At 48.5% G+C, this 21,118-nt stretch overlaps 8 protein-coding genes across 8 annotated transcripts; 2 read left to right on the forward strand and 6 right to left on the reverse strand.

The window, feature by feature from the left end:
- Window positions 1–39: 39 nt before the first annotated feature.
- On the reverse strand, window positions 40–3,427 carry BC939DRAFT_498241 (uncharacterized protein; the record flags this gene model as incomplete). Its single annotated transcript, XM_051559790.1, has 5 exons — window positions 40–250; window positions 337–1,225; window positions 1,321–1,921; window positions 2,035–3,175; window positions 3,264–3,427. 5 exons carry the CDS (start codon window positions 3,425–3,427, stop codon window positions 40–42), a joined length of 3,006 nt encoding a protein of 1,001 aa, XP_051417983.1.
- Window positions 3,428–3,493: 66 nt separating this feature from the next.
- Window positions 3,494–4,087, reverse strand: BC939DRAFT_8102 (uncharacterized protein). Its single transcript, XM_051561919.1, has one exon. It carries the CDS (start codon window positions 3,855–3,857, stop codon window positions 3,552–3,554), a length of 306 nt encoding a protein of 101 aa, XP_051417984.1. The 5' UTR covers window positions 3,858–4,087; the 3' UTR covers window positions 3,494–3,551.
- A 230-nt stretch (window positions 4,088–4,317) lies between these two features.
- BC939DRAFT_498242 (putative bifunctional fatty acid transporter/acyl-CoA synthetase FAT1) lies at window positions 4,318–7,311 on the forward strand (the record flags this gene model as incomplete). The annotated part of the gene is made up of 10 exons (XM_051559791.1): window positions 4,318–4,351; window positions 4,466–4,580; window positions 4,682–4,812; window positions 4,919–4,932; window positions 5,059–5,563; window positions 5,666–5,752; window positions 5,840–5,955; window positions 6,051–6,219; window positions 6,365–6,440; window positions 6,546–7,311. The coding sequence occupies 10 exons, from the start codon at window positions 4,318–4,320 to the stop codon at window positions 7,309–7,311; spliced, it is 2,013 nt and encodes a 670-aa protein (XP_051417985.1).
- A 715-nt stretch (window positions 7,312–8,026) lies between these two features.
- On the reverse strand, window positions 8,027–9,667 carry BC939DRAFT_8298 (uncharacterized protein). The gene has a single exon (XM_051561930.1). It carries the CDS (start codon window positions 9,544–9,546, stop codon window positions 8,257–8,259), a length of 1,290 nt encoding a protein of 429 aa, XP_051417986.1. The 5' UTR covers window positions 9,547–9,667; the 3' UTR covers window positions 8,027–8,256.
- Window positions 9,668–11,689: 2,022 nt separating this feature from the next.
- On the forward strand, window positions 11,690–12,141 carry BC939DRAFT_434585 (uncharacterized protein; the record flags this gene model as incomplete). The annotated part of the gene is made up of 2 exons (XM_051553386.1): window positions 11,690–12,014; window positions 12,118–12,141. A coding segment is annotated over one exon (294 nt), but the record flags the coding sequence as incomplete, so codon positions are not given.
- A 1,140-nt stretch (window positions 12,142–13,281) lies between these two features.
- Window positions 13,282–17,110, reverse strand: BC939DRAFT_524457 (uncharacterized protein). The gene is made up of 6 exons (XM_051561261.1): window positions 16,551–17,110; window positions 14,500–15,010; window positions 14,317–14,420; window positions 13,994–14,233; window positions 13,498–13,843; window positions 13,282–13,399 (listed from the first exon to the last, which is right to left on the reverse strand). The coding sequence occupies exons 1-5, from the start codon at window positions 16,661–16,663 to the stop codon at window positions 13,774–13,776; spliced, it is 1,038 nt and encodes a 345-aa protein (XP_051417988.1). The 5' UTR covers window positions 16,664–17,110; the 3' UTR covers window positions 13,282–13,399; window positions 13,498–13,773.
- Window positions 17,111–17,631: 521 nt separating this feature from the next.
- On the reverse strand, window positions 17,632–19,026 carry BC939DRAFT_472419 (uncharacterized protein; the record flags this gene model as incomplete). The annotated part of the gene is made up of 3 exons (XM_051558277.1): window positions 17,632–18,019; window positions 18,050–18,396; window positions 18,886–19,026. The coding sequence occupies 3 exons, from the start codon at window positions 19,024–19,026 to the stop codon at window positions 17,632–17,634; spliced, it is 876 nt and encodes a 291-aa protein (XP_051417989.1).
- A 249-nt stretch (window positions 19,027–19,275) lies between these two features.
- On the reverse strand, window positions 19,276–20,870 carry BC939DRAFT_524459 (uncharacterized protein; the record flags this gene model as incomplete). The annotated part of the gene is made up of 5 exons (XM_051561262.1): window positions 19,276–19,692; window positions 19,783–19,934; window positions 20,023–20,291; window positions 20,375–20,488; window positions 20,599–20,870. 5 exons carry the CDS (start codon window positions 20,868–20,870, stop codon window positions 19,507–19,509), a joined length of 993 nt encoding a protein of 330 aa, XP_051417990.1. The 3' UTR covers window positions 19,276–19,506.
- Window positions 20,871–21,118: the final 248 nt, after the last annotated feature.

The following is a 21,118-nucleotide window of genomic DNA, read 5'->3' on the forward strand; positions in this document are numbered from 1 at the left end:
AACAAAACGTTTGTTCGCACTATTCATTTTTCACGTGATTTATTGTAGCATGGCGATTGGAGAACTGCCAGAATCTGAGCACGACCCTGCGCTAGGCTTAGATCCAGGAGGGGCCGCAACTGGGATCTCTGTCTTTAGCCATTGTTCCAGCAAAGGCTTCACCGGTGGCCCACCACCATCCAGACGCTCTCGGAAGCGAAAGACAATCGCAGACTCGTTCTCGTCTGGATTCAAGAGCTCCTTGTCAAACCTTGGAGAAAAAGCAAAAACAGAAAGCGTTAGCGACATACATATGGCAAAGATCACTCCAAGGACAAGACGATGGATTGAACTAACCTCGACAGGTGCTGCCTCAGCAGCGCCCTCATGACAATCATACTCTCACCGTCGCCAACATCCACGACCTGAAACTCTGTACTCACGATTCCCTCCTTCCAGACATCAATATCCGTACGCTCGCCCGCATTGATCAGCTTGATTTGGAAATGATTCTCAAACAAGACAACGGCGCAATTGGGGTACATGTAGTAGGCGTTGTTCGGTCCAAACGCAATCGAAATGGTCGGAAAGTGCAAAGGAAAGGTCGCCGTGTTGTTTGTATATAGGTTCTTGGTGGCATAGAGCGAGAGCCCATCGTCGGCCAAGCTAGCGGTGGACCCTGGCGTAGAATGGCTGATCTGGTACCTGGGGGTGCTGGCAAGCGATTTGAGAAGCGACAGTTTTGCAGCTGCAGAGGTCGGAAGTGAGGGCTTGGCGATTGCCGGTGTGGTGGTGCCAATGGCCGGAGTCTTTTGCTTTAATGCTCTGGATGTCGCTGCTGTCGACTTGACAATAGTAGCAGTAGCCGAGGTCTTTGCCGCAGCCACTTTCGTGGCTGTAGTTCTTGATGCTGCTGTTGCATTTGCTGGTGCAGACACTGAGGCTGGTGATGACATACTGTTTTCAGCAGATAGTGACACGTTTGAAGTAGAAGTATCGAGGTTTGCGTTTGTAGCCATGTAGCCTAGAACGTCCTGGAGGGAGGATGCATCTTCCTGTGTCGAATGCAATGCTAGGGCTGATGCTGCTTGGATTTTGTTACTGGTTGCAGCCTTGACCTTATCTTTGCCTGTGTCCCTGTCCCTGTCCTTCCTTGAGCTCGCACCGACTCTGCTTGATTGCTTGACTGTCCCTCCAATCTGATGAATGGGTACCAGTTTGGGTCCTGCTGCTGTGGACGGTGACGCTAAGTACCGCAGAAATCAGCCATCTCAGTCAAGATGAGTATATCATAAACATGTATTTCTGAGAGCCATGATTAGTCGAAGTTCTGTATCTCACCCTTTGCACTGCCGCGCTTTTTGCCGGGCGCTGTCTTGTCCTTATCACATGTCTTCGATCTACCTGCGGTTCCAATTTTCGAGTCTTCAGTCGATATAACCTTGCCAGATGGGTTCTCCGATGATGGTAAGCCCTCCATCTTTTGATCCACCTGTCCCGAGTTCTCTCCACTTGCAGGTAGATTCTGGTGCAGTCCAGTTGCACTTTCTGCCGCTTTTGTTGATGTCTCAACGGCACCAAACGATGATGGTGCAGAAGAAACGGTCGTAGCGGACGAGGATGATGTTTTTGCTGTTGCGGCTGATGGCGCGGTTGGGTTTTGAACATCAATAAAGATCTTTCCGTGCCTCCACTTGACTCCACAGGCATTACAAAGATTATGTGATCCATCTGGACCACGCCTCCACATGGGCGTCGATACGCTACCACAATACGCGCACTGCTTTTGATGAGGCGAGCCAGATGGATTGTTGGGTGTCGATGTATTCCTTCTGGACGTGGTCCCTCCCTTTGAAGTGGCAGCGGCGGCGGTAACAATGGTATTCTCATCCTGATTTGTCTTTAGTCGCTTCACCTTTATTGTTCCTAAAGGATGATCGACCTAGTAATACAAACGCACAAAAAAAAAAAAAAAAAAAAAAGAGTGAGCGATGGAAGACTTGAGTGCAGAACATTCTAGCGCAACACAGGTTTGAATAACAACGTGGCACCTACCCCTCCTATTGTCCGCTTAGAAGGCTCGAGGGTTGACAACGGAACAACTCTGTGATCTGGCAGTTTCTTAAGACCCATAAGCTGCAGCTGATCGTCTGGAAAGTCGAGAGGCAGGTTGTATTGGACATAAACGCGCGGAGGTATCTGTTTCATCTTTTCCATCATGAACCGATATGTTGCTGCGGAGTCGCTAATGGATCGCTGCAGTTCAAACCAAAGTTCCAGTGTCGCCTGCAGGATGACGAGTGTTGTTGCTTGACCTGGCCCTGGTATCGGACCCTGTGCTGTGCTCTGGCCTGTTCCTGCCAAGCCTGGTCGTGGCTCCTCCATCGTAGGCACATAGAACGACGCAGAAATCTTTGCTGCACCTTCACCTTCGGCTGGTGTGAACTCTACTGACGACTCGTATGGAAACAGCCACCGCACTCCAGAATTCTCCTTGAATTCAAATACCATCTGGTGCATGGGTCTCAAAGGTCGAGCCGCTGGTGTTTTGACTTTGGCACCTGAGGACGTTAATGTGGTTGGACGTGATGAAGTGGCGGATTTTTCTGAAGGACCTAATGGCGATACTGCTGGCGAGGCTGTCCCATCCATCTTTATCGGTGTATTAGTTGATTCCGATTTCGATTCCGACTCGTTTGGCGTCGCTGCTGGTGTGTTAACTATTTGATCCTTGTTGTCGCTGCTTGAGCTCGCTGCCACATTGGTATTGCTGGCATCAGAATCGATATCCATGGGTGTAGGCGATGATGATTCCCCCGCTACCATATCGGTTCTCGCCGCGGCCAATTCAACGGTCTTCTCTGGTGCAGGTGATCTCCCCAAGGCAGCAGGCGGTGTTGAAGATGGGGAATTGAGTGAGTCCTCTGTAGGTGTCGACACAGCAGTATTGAGAGCAATTGTGGATCCCGATATTGGGATAGAGGGTGGAGGCGGGGTAGGGTTGAAGACGGCGAAAAACTTTGTGTCGAAAAAAAGATGTGGTCCGATACAGACAGTGTAGGATCCAACAGGCGTCAGTTCTGAAGCGTACTTTTTGCCGCCGGGAGCACGCGCGGGAGGCTCGGGGATAAACCGAGTGAATGCTGTGTTAGACCATGCATACCGCGACTGAGCCAGGGTGGCCTGAAGAAGGGCGCTTTCCAATGCGATGGTCAACGGGCATAGAAGAGTATTAGTGGAGGGTTGATATAGTGGGACTTCCCAAAGTGGAGCAAGCCCCTTACCTGTCTGCGATGCTCATGGTCGGGATACGGTCCTGGGCATCCGGCTGCAACGTTGTTGGAAAGAACATCCTTGGTCTCTTGGCAGCATCTACAGCCAGTCTTTTCCTCTGCGAACCCCCTGACGAGGTCCTCTGGGTCATGGTCGTGGACAGAGTGTTGGTCATGTTGTAGAGATCTAATCAGGCACTGCGTCCACTCGTCCAATAGCAACTGTTGATGAAGTGATCCGACTGATGTCGTTCCTCTTGGTCCTGACTGACTCTGGTAGGGTATCCTATGGCTCTGCAACTACTCCTGAGTCTGGGTGCAGTGCTGATGGCCAGTCTGTGTGGACGTGTTGGCGCGGAGAAAGAGATCAGCTGGAAAATAAAATAAAAAGCCAGTGAGGACAGACCAGTGGTGTACATTCAGAAAAATTGGGTCATTCGGTCTCCACAGCGCGGTATCCTCACTCTGCTCCATTGCTCCCACTCTGCTTTTCTCCACCACCACTACTCCTTTTATCTTTTTGTCTGCTTTGTCTGCTTTGGGGATACCCCAATGTAGATACATTAGGCAACAGCGAATGACGAGAAGACACAGCACTCTGTCCATCAAGCATACTGCTTCCGGACAAAATAGCCGCTTACTTTGGGATGGTCCTTACGAGGCGCTGGTTGTAATTTCAGGTTCAGAACAGGACGCCATTTTTTGTGTGTACATGCATCTGATAGATTGATGTCCATTCAGGATAACAAAGTACAAGCTGCTGCTGTGCTACATACCGCGCATGATTGTGCACCATAGATTGGGCATACCTCTAATATGCAAGTCAGGCGAGATAAGTGCGGGTGGAGCGTTAGACGGTGTAGACTCCATGAGCCGTGGCCGTTTGTGCCTGGGAATTGTTGAACCTGCTTGGCAGACGATCCGAGCCGTAGGGCTCCAAATGCACCACGCCCTTTTCCTTCGCTCTCCTTCCTCTTTTCCACACTCGCGCTCCATTCCCCATCTCTAGCCGCAATAAACTCCCTTCTACTGCTCATCGGATTCATTCTCGAGTTCTCATTCAACCATGGGCAAGTTGACGTCTCTTTTCTCCTCTTCATGTGCAGGCACGCCTCTCCTGAAAAGGAGGAGGAGGACTCCTTAAACTGTGGCAATTAACCCGTCTGTTGTTGTTTGTGGTTCATAATCCTTGCTATCTTGTCTTCTTTACACAGCCCCGATTATAGCAGGCGTTGCGGCAGCATTGGCCACAGGATACTATGTCAACGATAAGTACCAGCTCACAAAGGACCTAACCTTTGTCAGGGGCGCATTCAGAGCACGCAAAAAGTACTTGATTCTCTTGCCACCTTCTTTCAATGAACTGTGTGGTGAGAAACGAGATTTCTGGGAATATACTCTAACGAATTTCCTCTTCCGCGAACTCCCAGATATGAAGCCTGCATCAAGGATCAGGACTGTAGTCTTTACAACCGCTTTGAGGAGCAGTGTCAAATCAGACCCTTTGCAATCGCGCTGGCCTTCGAGGGTGCCTCCTACACCTGGCGCGACCTGGAACTGGGTATGTCTCGAGATCTGCCCGCTATTCCTGCTTCTTTGCCCGGCTCATATCACCCTATACTGATTCAAGTATTGGCCATCTCTCCCACACCTATCAATAACCATAGCCTCAAACCGAATGGTACGCGCCCCTCACAGAAAACAAAGAATAGCGCACTGCATAGCGATGCTCAACGGTGCTATCCAGAGTATCTCTCATCCGGTCACGTTTCCTCACATCGACTTGCGATTCTTTTTCTCTACGTAGGCTCATTGGTTCGTATCCAAGGGCGTCCAGAGCAGCGACCGCGTTGCGATGATGATGCACAATTCACCCTTGTTCCTGATCGTCTGGCTGGCCCTGCTCAAGATGGCGGCTATCCCAGCCTTCATCAACAATCAAATCACCGGTCCTGTCTTGCTGCATTCACTCAAGGTCACTTCCGCTAACCTCCTTGTCTTTGACTATGAGCTCGCACCTGTGGTGGAAGAGTGCCTGGAGGATATCAAAGGGCTTGGATACAATGTCTATACTGTCACGCCCAAACAGCACATCCTTGGTCAATTTTACGGCCATCTGTCAGAAGCCGCTCGTCAGAAAATCGAGATTCCCACCTTTTTTGATTATGCCGAGTGGGGGCATTTGAGTACTGAAGGTTTCCCTAAGAGTGTCCGCAAGCACGTCGAAATGAAGGATCCCGCGGCCCTGATTTTCACCAGTGGAACCACTGGCTTTCCCAAAGCAGCCGTCATGGATCACGGACGATGCACCGGTATGTCTTTGAATCGATCTGCAGAGCCTATACAGCGATCTGCATTAAAAATAGAAGCACTATGCTTACCATAATATCTAATACCTGCCTCACCTCAATTAGTAGCCAGCGTCTCCTGGTCAATGTTCGGCGAGATCACAGCAGACAGCAAGGTCTATGTCACTCTTCCACTTTACCACTCTGCTGGATGTAAGTGTTCTGTTTAGGAGAATCGTGAGCAAAGCTTACACGCACCGTAGTCCAGCGCATCTGATCTGCTTCCTTGTAACATTTTAGCGATCGTGGGTGTGGGCCAGAGCTGGACCTCGGGTTCCACTATAGTGTTGGCGCGAAAGTTCTCTGTCACCAACTTTTGGAAGGACTGCATCGCGTACGACGTGACCCACTTTCAGGTAATCATCTCCGCATTGCTCAGCATGGGGCGACAGCACTTGGCCATGAATCAAGCCAAAGGCACTGATAATACATCGCTTGAATAACATCATAGTACATTGGAGAGCTCTGTCGTTATTTATTAAACGCTCCAGAGAGTCCTTTGGACAAGAAACATAAGGTCAGACTGGCTTTCGGCAACGGAATGCGTCCGGATATCTGGGCAAAGTTTCAGGAGCGCTTCAGCATTCCCACGGTATTTGAGTATTATACCATGAGCGAAGGTAATGATCTGATTCGATATCCGATTGCCATCCCTTCGATTACTTTGCTCACTCTGGAGTGAAGGATATAAAGTCTCTCCGTTTTAACGCGGATGTGTTAACGATACACTACTCTTACTTTGTTCTCATCTTTGCTTTGCTGCAGGTACCGGTGCGCTGTTCAACATTGCAAAGAACAAGCGAGATCAAGGTGCTGTCGGGTTCAGAGGGCCAATCGTCAGGTACCAAGTAATTTTGTTAGATGCAAGTCTATGGGAACTATTCCGTAATTAACCACAGATTGCGCTACACCCTATTTTTTTTATTGCTGCCGTTAATGCAATAAGGACGCTGGCACCTGGATTCAAATTGGTCAAAGTGGACACCGACACGGAGGAGCTCATCCGTGACAAGAAGACGGGCTTCTGCATCGAGTGTGGACCCGACGAGATTGGGGAGCTGCTGACGCTCGCCGACAACAAAACACCTGGAACGCGTTTTGTTGGGTATTTCAACCAACCAAAGATGTCACAGGCTAAGCTGGTTCACGATGCCTTGGCCAAAGGCGACATTTATATGCGCACTGGCGATCTCCTCTATAGAACCAAGGATCAGTACTGGTACTTTGCGGACCGCGCTGGCGATACATACCGCTGGAAGGGCGAAAACGTCTCGACAGCAGAAATTGCAGATTCGATGGGCCGGGTCGACGGCCTCACTTCGTGCACGGTCTATGGTGTTTCTGTCCCTGGTCAAGATGGGCGCGCAGGAATGGCGGCATTAGTCTTGAAGGACTCTATCATTCAGCCTGCGAGCGATGGTCGAACAACCGCGCTAGTAAACGAAGACGCACTCGCAGATTTTGTGCAGCGAATGGGCGACCATGTAGCTAAGAGTCTGCCTCCCTACGCCGTGCCTCGATTCCTCCGCATCTGTGAGCACGAATTGGAAACGACTGGCACATTCAAGAACAAGAAAGTGGAGCTTAGGAAGGAAGGCTTCGACCTACATCAAGTCAAGGACCGCATGTACTGGTGGACACCGCAGGGCTGCTATAAGCCATTCGGTCATCCTGAGAACGGAATGATCGTCGCTGGACGCGCTCGACTTTAAGTCGCTGTCGCCTAGGAATGGATTTAAATCTCATAGAGACGAAAGAAAATAAACGTGCACAAAATGCACTTTGCTTACGCACCTCCGTACTTGGGCAAAAAAAGCGTGCCATTGGTCCGATAAGTCAGTACCAATTCGCAGATAGAGCTCTGATGCGATTAAAGGATGCCACGCCTCCACACTCGGAGAGCATATATATTAAAGCGCAAATTTGTAGCTTCCAATAAATACGTCGCCGAATCCGTCTGGCTTTTATGCCTACAACTTGAACCCTCCTTCCGTCACTGCCGATATCATGGGAACATTGCTAGATCCTCACACCTTCCTTACATATATGTAACCAATTGCCGCATGACAGCGATATCAATGGTGCCTTTTTCCGCAGACAGGGAGACGTCTACACATCCACACATCACTGGTGCTTCATCGGAGAAATCGTAGATGATTCGTGTGCCAGAATTCCCTTTCTACGCCATCGACTTACTGTGAGAGATCGGGATGGTGCAGACATCAATGTTCAATGTCTTCTATCTATCACCTGGTGATATCTTGAACACTTCGCCCTTGAAAACCGGCAACATTACCTTTGTACGTTATGCCATGCAGCATTTCTTCCTGGGTATGTCAGAGAGCCTCCGCATCGAGGACACAGCCTATACCTATGTACTCAAAGCTAACGTCTACTCGCTCCATTCTGGATAAAAGATGCATTTATTCCGTTTTGCAATCGGTATAAGCTGCTACTTATACGAAAATGAATAATACAGGCTGTATCCCTTAGACCGTCTCAGCTGGAAAGAGAGACAACCACCTAGGATAAATATTAACTGATACGACCAGTACAGTTATTCTTGCTGGGGTCGGCGAAGGGGCTCTGGGCAAGACAGGCTACTGATCCATTCGAGGCCAATATTAGCTAAATTCTGAGCCCCACGCAGTCCCTGTCTAGCCATCTCTGGCACCCATCCTCAAAACAGACGAACGCCCGATTCGATGGCTTTGCCATTCTTCGGTCCTTGTTTTGTCGTACACAGCTTGGGCGTTTCGATGACGTGAGATACTCATCCGAACAAACGGCGGTGTACCCGAGGCTGTTTGCCTATGTAGTGCAATGACATGCGGAAACATGGCATCAGTATCGATACTAGACTGAAAACAAGCAAATCGCAACGAATATCTACATACCTTGTGGAAATAATACCCCTTGAAGCTCTCGTGTAGCGATGCCAGCCTGGTATGAGTGTTGAACTTTCCTGGCTCGTATACAAACATTGCTGGTCTCGTTGGCCCAGTATGCATCCCGCCTTGTGAGTCTACAGTTCGCAATGCCCCATGCACGGCATGATCCTTCTCAGCCCGGTTCGCCTTTTTGAGCTCCCACAGCTTTTTTTTCATTGAACGGGATCCGTAAAAATCGCGAAGTGGTTGTAGGACATAGCTGAACTGTCGGAGGCCATGCCGGTGTTCTTCCATGCTTACGAACGACGACGACGGTAGCGAGGCTTCTAATTCGGATATGCTAGGCGTCTCGCATGTGTGCCCGCTTAATCTTGTATCGTCTTTGATTGTGACAGTGGTCCGTTCGCGTTTTTTGGCCTCCAGCGCGGCTCTGAGTGACAAGTTGGGACTGTAGAGAGCGGAGTGTCTGATAGGCAGGTTCGTGACTTGGTTCGGTTTTCGGAGGTCCAGCGTACAAAATGATGCTGAAATTACTTCGCCGGGGTCCACTCCCACCCCCACAACATTCTGGAGGTCTTGATCGAAAGCCTTTGCGAGAGACCCTTTGTTAGGAAATCGCGATGTAATCTCCGGGATCCGCGCCTTAAATTTGGATGACTGCCAACATCGTCGTATGTCAAATGCCATTAGGTGGAGCTGGACTCCGTCTGTTCTCATCATATTGCTGATGGCATAGTGTTCCTTGACGCTGTCATTACTTGGGAGGTCGGGGGGCACGGGGGGCTCCGTGCCTTCGGCAGCTGCTTGCTTCCTAGCCTTGTGATTTGCAAAGACCCTCTTCATGTGCCCATCGAGTGCAGCTTGGCCGTATGTGTTTGGATGGTCCTTCAGCAATCGGCTCATGGTCGTTGTTTTCTTGCCATATGAAGTCTGGTTCTTGAGGGGATCCGCCTTGATCTCGACCTTGTCTCCAATAAACAGTAGTCGGAAAAGCTCCCCATATTTCTCTGCTGCAAGTTCGTGGGCCGTCTCGGAAGAGCAGACTTGAGATTCCATGATATGCCGCGTAGGGTGCGTCTTTGAATGTGGACTACCCCAAAGAAGTGAAAGAATGGCAGCCTCAGAGCACAAGATGAAAGAGTCTCCCAACTTCGACACTGGACAGAAAATAGGATGCAACTCCGACGGCACACGGAGAAAGTACCTCCACCAAGTTTGGATGTGCCCCTTCTTAAATGACACCTTGTCTTTCTGTTTATCGCCGTCGGAGCTCTCGTCATCCTCAACTGGAGGTATATCATCCGTGAAGAAACGAGCACGCTTCAGCTAATAGAAACAAGAAATAAACGTAAGTTCACAGTGGAAAAGCAAATCGACGCGAGATATATCTTGTTCCGGACAGCGGAAATGTTACCTTGTTCACAATGAGCTTGGGCAGTCTCTGGAAATGCTCCCGAACCGCGGTCCGGACCTCCACCGCCAGTTCCGCCTGGATGACACTCAGGGGTATATCTTGGCAGTCCTTTGTCGATGCGCAATCTGCAAGAACGCTCAGGAAATCGTCATAAATCGAGCGCGCAGTTGTTTTCGCCTGAATTGCCGCCGGGTCTTTAGGTGGTCTTCCGCGGGGCGCTACTGGACCATTCAGAATCAAAGAGATCAGATTTCTGATGATAGTTTCTCCATGTTCCTTGTGCAGAATGAGATCAAGTGGGTCCGCGTTCTTGTCCTCCTTGTGCTGGACTTCCGGAGTACTCGCTTGATTGACATCAATGTCCATATTATGTTCTGGTGCCGGGCGCGCTTGATCTGAGTTAGATATGGTGGCAGTGCTGACCTCCTTGTAGAGAAAGAGTTCAAGCGCTTTAAACACGATGATACGAGTTTGGCTCATGATGCGGACCGCCTCGCTGATGCGTTCCGCGACGATCTTGGTCTGGACTACGTTCAGCTTCGTCGCGCGATGCAGACATCCTGTGATCGACCCTGCAGTCATTGTGAGAGCCTTGAAAGCCTCCCCGAACAGGCGCTTAGTCAGGTTAGCTCCAGCTCGCCTCTCCGCTTTTTCACCATTCTCCCCGTCCTCCTTGGACATCGTCTTGGTTTCACTCGCAGCCTTAGGATTGTCATCCATGCTTCCGTCCTTCTTCTTCCGCGGGCGCGGTTCCTCGATGGACATCTTTTCCAATGCGATCTTGCCGACCGGGCATGACTGGCTGACGTCCATGACAACGTGAGGGGAATAACGAGGGTTGGCATATCCGTTCCTGCTTTTGTACCTAAGGGACAATCCCAAAAATTAAAAAAAAAAAAAAAAAAAAAAAAATATCAATAAGATGATTGTATCAAAGCGACAAAGCTGTAAAAGGTCGTAATGAATTTGAACCCGCTAACAAAGTCATACGACAATCATACCTGCTTCGTCTCCATTTCGCCTTCCGGACTTTCTTACGTCTTGCTTTGCCTTTGGGACGTCGCTTTCTCCGTTGCTGGGCGTTCCCTTTCTCGTGTCTGCGGCGACGGCGTCGGGCCTGAAGAATCGTCTGCAGGCTGTGTTGGACAAGGGAAGAAAACGCCAAGCCTGCAGAAGTATCGCTGGCGAGTGTGTCGGCTGGAGGATTTGTCCGCAAGGTTCGAGTCATATTTCTCCTTTGCAGCTTGCACTTCTCGAGCTTCTGGAGTATGCCCAGTATTCTCTCGTGGGTCGTGCACGATGGCGTAGCAGAGTCAAGATAGTCCTCACGTACTTGAACAAAAGCCAAAATGGCGTGGGTGTAGTCGTCCACACTCTTGTTTTGTCCTCCTCTCGCCCGTTGCAAATACTCTTGGATTAGCTCCTTGATAATCTCAGCCCCAGTCGTCTTGGATCCTGGCGCGTCCATTGTTGATCCATCGCCTGCTCTGGTCTCGGTCCTCATCTCTCGGATGATCTTGATATTTCTTTGGAAGCCGTGCCACGGGAGTGCCTTGGAGTAGTCGTTCCCAGTAATGATTGATGCCAGCAACAGCTCACGGTCGCATGCGAGGTCCAGAGACCCGAGCAGGTCAGCCTTCTTGTACGTGGTAAGCTCTCGGTACTTTCCGACGGGTATAGTGATTTCTCTAACACCTTGATATACCATCATATCATTGTCGGCGGTAATGATTGCGAGGTCGTCTTCGTTGTTATCAGCTTGATACAACTCGGCAATGTGCGTGTCTGCTTGGAAGGGACATTCGCAGGTGTGCCACTCCAAGGTCTCCAGCACATTTCTTATGTCTGCCAGCGCTGCCTTGGATGTCTTGTACGCGTTTCGACATTGCTTGTACAGGGGACCCAAAGAGCCGCTGTTTTTTCCTATGGCATTGTCAGCTCGCTCCTCCAGAGTCTTGATCCGGTTGCTGAGGGATATGGCCCGATTTTGTCGCTCCTGGGACTTTTGTATCGAGGCCTTTCCGTCAAAGTGTAGAACCGTGGTTGATTTGCTAAAGTGCTTTGACATGATTTTGTTGAGATCGTGCACTATATGGCCGTAATTCTGTGACTAGAGATGAGGCAGGATCGAGGGATGAAACAACAGAACATGTGTCAGCACTTGGTTGCTATGCTGCGTAAGCTAATACGAAACCATTGGCACATTTAATTACCTGCTCTGTTATTCCAGGTCGGTCTGGTGTCAATCGTTCGTTAGGGCCAATGAACAGTGCAGGATGTTGCGCCCCGGCAGCCTGCACCTCGCTCGCATAACTAGGGCATGCCTTTCCTCGCTTGAATGGAGCCTCGGAGGAACTCAGGGCGCGCTTCTTGATGTTGCTTCTCCTGCTAGTGCTGGCGTCTGCAACAGAAGGCGCGTCTTGCGCTGCTGAGGCTGTGGAGACTGCGGGGGCTGTGGGAACTGCGGGGGCTGTGGGCACTGCGAGAAAAGTTGCCGTTGCTGTTAGGATAGAAGCCGCTGATGCGCTGGTAGTTGTCGTAACCGTTGCCTCAGCTCTCGCTTCCTTGGCGACTCTGTTACACGTCGCTTTGAAGGTCCTTGTTTGCAAGAATCCAAGTACAGACTTAGGACACCGACATGAACTTTCTTGCTCTGCAGATCATAAGCTAGCGTTCCTTTGGTGTCTTTTATAGCTTTGGGTAGCCCAGTGACTCCCATCTGGTACGATAAAGGCCAAGTCAAAGTAGACAGTTAATGAGGATCAAATTTGGTACATGTATCCATTTGCAGAAGCATTCAAGACTCACGTTGAGAATATGCGACAGTGCTTGAGAGCTGATAAGGGAGTAGATGAGGAAAGGAGTGGGGTCAAGGATGTGCGGAATGATGTTTCTTTTAAGGCCCCGAAATCTACGTCCAAAATGTGTGTATGTTCATGCACTATGCTATAGAAATTGCAGTGTTCACGCTGATTATCGATTATTTCATTCGCATCTAACAGTGATTGATCACTGTTCTCATAAACCACCTAGACTGAGGCGGCGAAAAACTGCTGTAGGATAATGTATTTCGCGTCAGGAGTGGGCCGACGAGAAAATAATGGCGCCATAAGCTTCTATACTGTAATGAAGGCAATCATTAAAGACACCTTTCTCCTTATTCAGTCGAGGGGAATATGCTAAATCACATGATTTAGCCCAAAAGTAAGGCTGCTCTCTTCAACTGCTTGCGAAAGGGGGGAGTGTGCAATCGATGGAACTACGGTACATGTAGTGTGCAGTAAGCATACCAGTTGCTCAATTACAATTGCGCGCTTTCTTTCCCCACAAACAAGTCTCTCCCTTTCTTAATACGCCTTTTCCCTCCCTCTCTTTCCCTCTCTCTTTTCCTCTCTCTTTCCTTTTCTATTCACCCGCCTTCTCACAACTGCAGATTACAAATGGCCCATCATTCCAGATACATATGCGCCTGTGTATACTAAAAGAACGTACATAGTAATATATATGGCATGGCACTGACTCTGATGAACATACGACACACAATAAAATTATTTTACCAAACTGTGATCTATCCCTTACTCTGTACTATGCAGCTCGCGGAAGAGATCCACGTTTGATTCCACAAGGAACTTGGGAGACTTCTGGTCCCATGTGCGCATGCTTTCGACAATGAACCAGTCCTCTTTTCGGATGAAATTCCTCGCCACAAGATCTAGCTTGCACCCGATACGTCGCCTGGAAGAAGCATCATATTCAGTTTTTCTATTCTTATTCCTCCGGAGCGTAGATTCGATACCAGCCTTTTCGCCATCGACCATTAGAATCCCATTCACATCGTCCAATAGCTCTTTTAGGAGTGGCCATGACGTTCATGCCCAATAAGCCTCCGAGAGATTGTCTGCAATAAACGGCGAGGGGTCCTTCTTGTAAATCCGAGCCCTGCAACGAAGAGATTCAGAGACAAGACACGATGTTATTCAGAAGCTCAAAAAAAAAGGAAGTAAGCAAGTATGTCATAATAAAGAGAACAACAAGCGACCTTGCCGCTGATGTAATAACAACAGTAGCGCCAGCTGTCGATAGCCTTACCACTTCATGCATGTTGTCATCGCTAGCTCGCAAGTGAACCTGTCATGCTCAGGTAAAGGAATTTTGGAAACATGATCGCCTTCCAACATTGCTCGTCGCACCTGCTTCAGATACTCAGTGGTAGTGACTGGCGGATGCGGTAGGGTGAACTTGTTATGAGCTTGCAGCTCACGCCATTCTTTATCTGTAAAGAGTGCTTTGGTCGACTTGCAGTCAAAGTCAATTGTACATGAGCGGAATCTAGATGAAATCGGTAATTTGTTAGTTTGACGTGCAATACAATGATCTGGTTCTGTAGCATGCCAGTATGCTTCATTACTCACGCCACAGGTGCACTTTCCATTAAGCTGGCGTTAAACATCACATCTTCTACTGTACGCCCCGACTGCAGCTTCCAAAAGCGAGCACGATCAAGACTTTGGAAGCGCTATTTTGAATTGCCATTAGAATAGCGTAAGCAGACACAGTTACTTACATGACAACACGGAATAAAATTCTAATCTCACCTGTTGGCGTCGACCAAGCTTTGCCTTGCTACAGGTCGCATGCTGTCCAAGCGGCCATGATGTTGATGGCGATGATAATGATGATGATGCCACCGGTGATAGTGCTGATGCTGACGCTACCTCCGCCTCATTCAGGCTATCATATAGCAACGCGTCCAGATCGTCATCATTTTTGTCCTTGTCTCCAATGTCTCGTACTAGCCAAAATTCTTCAGACCGATCATCACCATCATCGCTGTTGACATCCTTAGTTTCTTGGACTTTGCGGGCTCGCTTTGAGGACTTAGTTCGAGAAGTTGTTGCATCAGTTGTTGTTCCTGATCCCGTCAGATCTGATAGATGAGGGTTTAGCCCAGAGGCTATCACACCCAGCTTGACTTCAGTATGCTTGATGACAGCCCCTGTTACAGTAGCAAATGTTCTGTCCACTGTGTCGACGGCATCATTGACATTTCGACGTGCAATGTCCTCAAAGCGCTTAGTTGTAGCCTGACGAAAACTGACAAACCAACTATCAAATGATTTAAATTGAAAACAATTCGTTACTTCAGTATATCATAATGCAACCTGTACTCAACTTAGTACCTTGAATACACATAACGCACTTGAACAGCTGCAATCAAATCCATTGCCCATTTCGATAGCTTGTCTGATTTGTTTTCGAGCTTTATGTGATTTGCAGATTTCTTCAGCGCGTCAGCCAAAGCGCCTTTCTCGTTCATCTTGAATTGTACAGCGAATGCAACCCAAAGATCTGTCCAAGGCATACGTCGCCTGTCCATGAGAAAATTGCGCTGGAGTTCGTGAGTTGAGGACTGACTTTATGCTTGACTATTTGAGTTGAAATCAATATCAGCAGAAAAAATAGCTTACTCAGAAGCGTGCAAGCAAACAAAAGGTTTAGCTTTGGACGTACTATTATGAATTTGACGTGGACAATACTATCCTCCAAGCGGAGCTTCGGACCACATGGGTGCAGAATTAACATGAGGAAAACAAGTGGGATCGAAATATTAGTGCTTATCAAATGATGGACCTCATTGCCTTCTTGGAAGAAAGAAGAAATGGAAGAAAAGAAAATGAGGACAGAGCCCTTGCTACCATTGGATCACACCCAACCGTCGCTAGGCGCAAGGGGCGTCAAAGCAGCCTCTCTGTCAACGAACACTACGGTCGATGGTGCCAGGCACATGGCCACAATTCATCACCTGCATACTTGTTAACCAGTGGAATGCCACAGCAGAGATCTGAGCTGTACGAATTTATGCTTTTCCAACACGTGCTGGAGGCAAAACAGGCGCGAGCTGCATGTAAAATGGTCTCAAACCTTTTGACCGCTTGTGAAAAACAGACATTCAGCAAGCGATATACAAGAAAGGAGTAGGGCTATTGCTTGTTAACACTTCACCGACTCACCATTCCTCCCATGTTTCCATTGTCAACCATTGCACTGCAATTTAACAATCAGTTTATTGCTTGGGACCTTAGAACTTCCTCAAAGCTGTTAAAAAAAACAATATTGCGGAAGTTGTGATCAGAGAGGTTGATCTTACGTGCTGAAAGGACTAGCCCTAGCCCTGTCTTACTGAACAATCGCTCTGATTCAGTAGATGTTGCCTGAGTGCACAGGTATGAACGCGCTATTGTTGTTAGTACTGAAGATTCGGAATAGCTTTCGCGTTCCTGCCAATAAGTCTGAGGAGTACCCATTCAGCGGCCTCCGGGTTCGCTTTAACCTGGGGACTATAGGCTTCCACCGCAAACGTTGCTTGCAGTTTTAAGAAAGCCATACTGAGTTTGTCTGGTTGACTGGCCCGCTGCCCTGATCCGCTCTGCTGTCTTGATTTTTCCTCCATCAATAAAACTTGAGCCTCTATCGCCAGGTTTTTTGCTTTGTCTCAGAGACAGTCATCACTGTTATCGTGAGGTCCAGCATGGCGACTGACGCACAAGCGGGGTTGAGAAATATCGCAAGAAGCATGACTTCTGGGATGTTTTTGAGGGGCGACGAGCCCTTGATCAATGCGTCCAGATTCCGACGCAATTCTTACGCCTGTTCCGTGATCAACGAGTCGGGCGCCGAGATCAGACTGTGAATCCCGGGATAGATTTGCGAAATTGTTGAGTTGTCGACTTGAGCTGTCCAATGTGTGAATGGCCACATGGTGTAAAGAGGGTGAGGATTTCTTGAAGAGCCGCGATCTACTCGCTGAGCATACTTGGGCCGAACTCCGCGGCTCTCGCTTTTTCATCCGTTGTTCCTGTTTTCATTTTGTTGAAAGCTGCAGTTACTCCGTCAATGATTTGGAGAACTTTTGTTGCCATGCTGTAGTGTGAATTCCATCGTGTTGCATTCACTGAAAGCAGTTTGTACTGTCATTCGTAGAGTCTGTCATGTTCCTTGTTGAGGACATTCATCGCAACGCTGCTGCCTCTAAAAAATGTCGAGATCTCCTAACACTTGTCAATCACCGCTTTAGCTATCTAACTTTGATTCAATGCCTTGTTGATGGATAGCTGTATCTTGTGGGACGAACAGGGGATCTAGCTAATGTCTGCGTGCTTCCGATAAAGTTCCATTATTTTTTTTTTATGTTCGTTCCTTGATCCGTTGCTCCACAGACCAGTCTCTTTTCCAAATCCCACCTGTTGATAATAGTCTCTATAGTATGAAGTTCAAGAAGAGCAATAAACGTTTAGTTCTCACATACACAATAGGCTAACGGAGCTGAAACAGTATTATACTTACCAAGCCTTCCCAGTAGGTTTTCTGCCGTTTGACTCGTTCCGCGCCATTGATCGCTGAAGCCATCTCATATTGAGGCGCCAGAAAATTAAGCGCGACTCCGAAGAGCTTCCTTTGATCTATACTTGTCCAGCCGTCCGCGGTCGTAGCACCATGAACTACATGTTGATGAACGTAGTTTTTGATGTGAAGCCTCTGGACCCTAACTGCCGCATCTAGTTTTTGTTGCGAGGAATCGGTGCTTGGGACCTGGTATAATGGGTTGAGTTGCCTATATATACTCCTAAAGATATCCGGGTCGATTAATCCGAAGATCGATTCCTAGATAGCGATGGGTTTTATGAGTAAGTTGTCGAAGTTGTCCTTTTCATTTGGAAGTGATTGCTTCATGTTCTTAAGAACAATTCGTCCCAAGCTGTTTCGAATCTCGAGTTCTTTGGTGTAAAGGGTATCTCGTCGTCTTCCTGCTCCTGTGGTAGTTCAATGCCCTGGGCCATACATTGATAGGTGCGGAATTCGTGGAAGGCGTCATCCAACGCGGAATGCTGGTTGGTGATGTGGTTTGTTCGTGCTTTGCCGCCCCCTGACTTGCATCGTTGTTCACAGATATCACCAGAGTCATTCACAACCTGGCATTGAAACTCCGTATCTAGGTACGAGTTGTAGAAATGGCCCAGAGTGCTGCTCTTGCGCGAGGACTTCGGTCTTGGGACCTTCGCTAACAGTCTTTGCGACGGAGGTGCGTCGTCGCATTGTTCAGGCTTGGGTATGGTGCTAAGTTCGAGGGATTAATATAACCGATACCATCGGTCTGGTGCGCTATGACTGTCTCGTACGTCACGTCGACGCTGTTCAAAAGAATTTGCTGCAGGGAGAGCTGTATCTGGTGCGGGAAAGGGTGAAACATTGGCGAGGTCGCAAGAGGATGAAGGAGGCACACGCGAGCGGGAGGGTGAAGCAGGTGCTTGGTAGAGCATGCGTTGAGCGAAGGGGGAGTTGGGACGAGCGCTATGCACACGTCTATGCTGCGTAGTGTCGGATGAGGTCCTTGTGGAGGCAGAACTGGAGCAAGCTTGCAACTCCCGATAATGACTGAAGCTCACATGTAACTGCCCATGCCGAGGTGGCAGTGGAGTGGGCTGCAATACGCGCTGTTTGATGAATGTGTTCTTGTTGAAGCGATTGTGGGGTTTGTGGTGTACCGGGTTGCGTGGAAGAGGAGAGTGAGCCGAATAGATGAGGAGATGAAATTGAACGGTGAAATCTTGCCGATTTGACATTTAAAGGCGGTTGTTGCTACACTGCAAGAGAAGGAGAAGGAGTTTTGGGGGGCCCTCTTTTGCCGCGGCAGGACGTAGCATAGATATTGGCCTCGCTCCTTGCAGACGCTTCCAGCGACTGCTGTGTTGTGATTTCCACGTCTTCTGGCGCGTCCTAGACTTCATATGACCCACCACAAAGTTGGTCTTGTGCAAGGCTGTTGTAATCGGAGGATTATAAACCTTCTCCGCATGTACGCTGATAGCGTCGGGTCGAGAGAGTCTACAGAAGCAATGAAGCGCGCAAAAAACGTGTTAGCAATAAATTTGGGGCCAGCAGATTTCGGGCAGCATTTGGGGGATATCGAGTTACAGACTTACAGGTGATAGCCTTGCAGAAGGCCCACTGTAACTGTCCTTGCTGACCACTAGATGTTCGTCCTCGTCATGGTAATCATCGTCGACATCGTCAACATCGTCGTCAAAAGGGAAATCATTGTCATCTTCGTTCTGATTAGCCATTGTAAAATATGTCTGAAGTGGAGAATTGCGTGTGTTGTGTGAAAAAGGTGGCAAAAAGAGTTTTATTGAGAATGGACTAAAGACATGCTTCTACATTTCCCCCAGCACGTGCTGGAAAAACTTCTTTTTATCAGCTCATGACACCGCTTTTTGTTCCTCATTGAAAATAAAATTAGCTTGAGCGTCAGCATCAACTTCAGACACCGGTCGATTTTTGTTCGATCAGTCTTGGTTCTTGGGGGGGATGTGATCACCACTTGAACCCAGTGATAAATGCCGTTGCTTAATGCCATCTTATACATCGCCATTTCGTGTCCTCTAAGGCTTTGAAGACCCTCACTCCCTCTTGCCTGATATTTCTTTGGCCGATCTTCATCTTTGTTGGGCTTGCGACTATTCTTTTCTCTGATCATTTCGTCTTTGGTGCCCTTAACGCGCTCGAGGGCCGCTAGTCTGTCCCAGCTGCTACCGAATTAACCATTACACCGAATTTTTACGCTTTCTGGTAGGCGATAGGGTAACATTGTTCTCGAACCTCCTCACAACAGTGCGAGGTGTTTCGGCCTCCGGTCGTTCGAGCCCCAGCTCCAGTTTGGCCTTAGAAACTGCCGTTACATGTCGATCCTTCGACCTGCGCAACTTCGGGCCCTGCTCCTCCAGATGATGCTAGATCACAGTAGACACATTGGAAAAAAAATCATGAGAAGTAAATCCGGTTCTGGATGAAGCCGAAAATTCTTTTTAATGAATACGTACCACATAATTCCAGATGATGGCTAAGGAAGGGGAGAAGAGGAACTCCAAAAGGTCTCCTTCTGTGGACGGAAGATGGACAAGATGACGGGTGGCCTTGCCCGCCACTGCTACGTTCCCCATTTGCACCACCTGGTAAAAAACAGCAACATATCCTGTACGAGGAATGTGAAGGAAAAGGATCAAGCCCTAGCATTGATACGCACATCAGGTATATAAAAAAAAAAAAAAAAAAAAACGTACCTGAAACGTCTGCCATCAACACCGACGGCGCCTCAACCCCAAATGCCGCACGAGCTTCCAGCAGGCACCGGCCAAGACGAATATTCTTCCTGTTTTGGACGCCCAACTCAGTCTGACTGATATTTGGTTTTTTGAACTCAATATTGGAGAGTTCAATGTCTCCGAACATGAAAAGGCAGTCCGTCTTGCGGCCACTATCCGAGGTATCCCCAAACTCTGCAGACTGCATTTGGCGCATAGTCTTCGAAGCCAACATGACCTTCTCGCCACTAGGATTCATGCCGGAAGTAAATGGTATTAGAATACATATCTCTTTTGCTCACTAATTTTGAGGGCCGAGCACTCTACTTACGTGTGAATGGTTATCTTCTTGACAAGCACAGAGAAGATAGAGACCCACAACGCTAAGACGTCGTTCTCTGAGGGTGTCGTTTGCCCAAACGGTGGTTGGATCACAAACTTACAGCTATGACCGAGATTTTCGCGTCAGTAAAGCCGCACATGGTTCACGGAAAAATAAGCAAGCGTTCGTTTTGAAAGGAACGTGGCTAATAATAGCAAGACACAACAACTTACAGCAAGATGAGAACTTGGAGGGTTCTATCTTCAATGTCTGCAGCGGCAGGTATGGTGTTCTCGTCCAAGAACTCTGAACTTAATTTGCCCCAATCCGCCGCCAGACGCCTTAGTAGATGATGGACCCCCTTCTCTACAAGTGCGCCCTCGTATTTTTTCAGAATGGCAATCGCAGGGTGCACGTCGATGTGCTTGACCTCACACATTGCTCGCGCGCTGTTAAGGAGGTCAATGTCCATTTGATTAAAGAATGTGTATGCATGTCCAGACATGGTGTTTATCACGCAGGACATCGCCACTCTATTTCCAGGAAAGCAATCGTAGCTTAATTCCACCATGCCATATGTGCTTCGAAAAGTAAACGGTATATGCTGATGTTTCAACTTACTGCGCATTTTTGATATGTATAATGTCTTTTTCCTGGCTGTCCTGTTCCTGAATTTTTTTCAAAGAATCCACAGCGTGTTGAAACAAAAGAGCGTGCACGGAGGGCATTGTTGGACATGGACGTGGATATACG

The sequence above is a fragment of the Gamsiella multidivaricata genome, assembly GCF_025024155.1.
Source record: "Gamsiella multidivaricata strain RSA 2152 chromosome Unknown BC939scaffold_1, whole genome shotgun sequence".
Lineage (NCBI taxonomy): Eukaryota > Fungi > Mortierellomycota > Mortierellomycetes > Mortierellales > Mortierellaceae > Gamsiella > Gamsiella multidivaricata.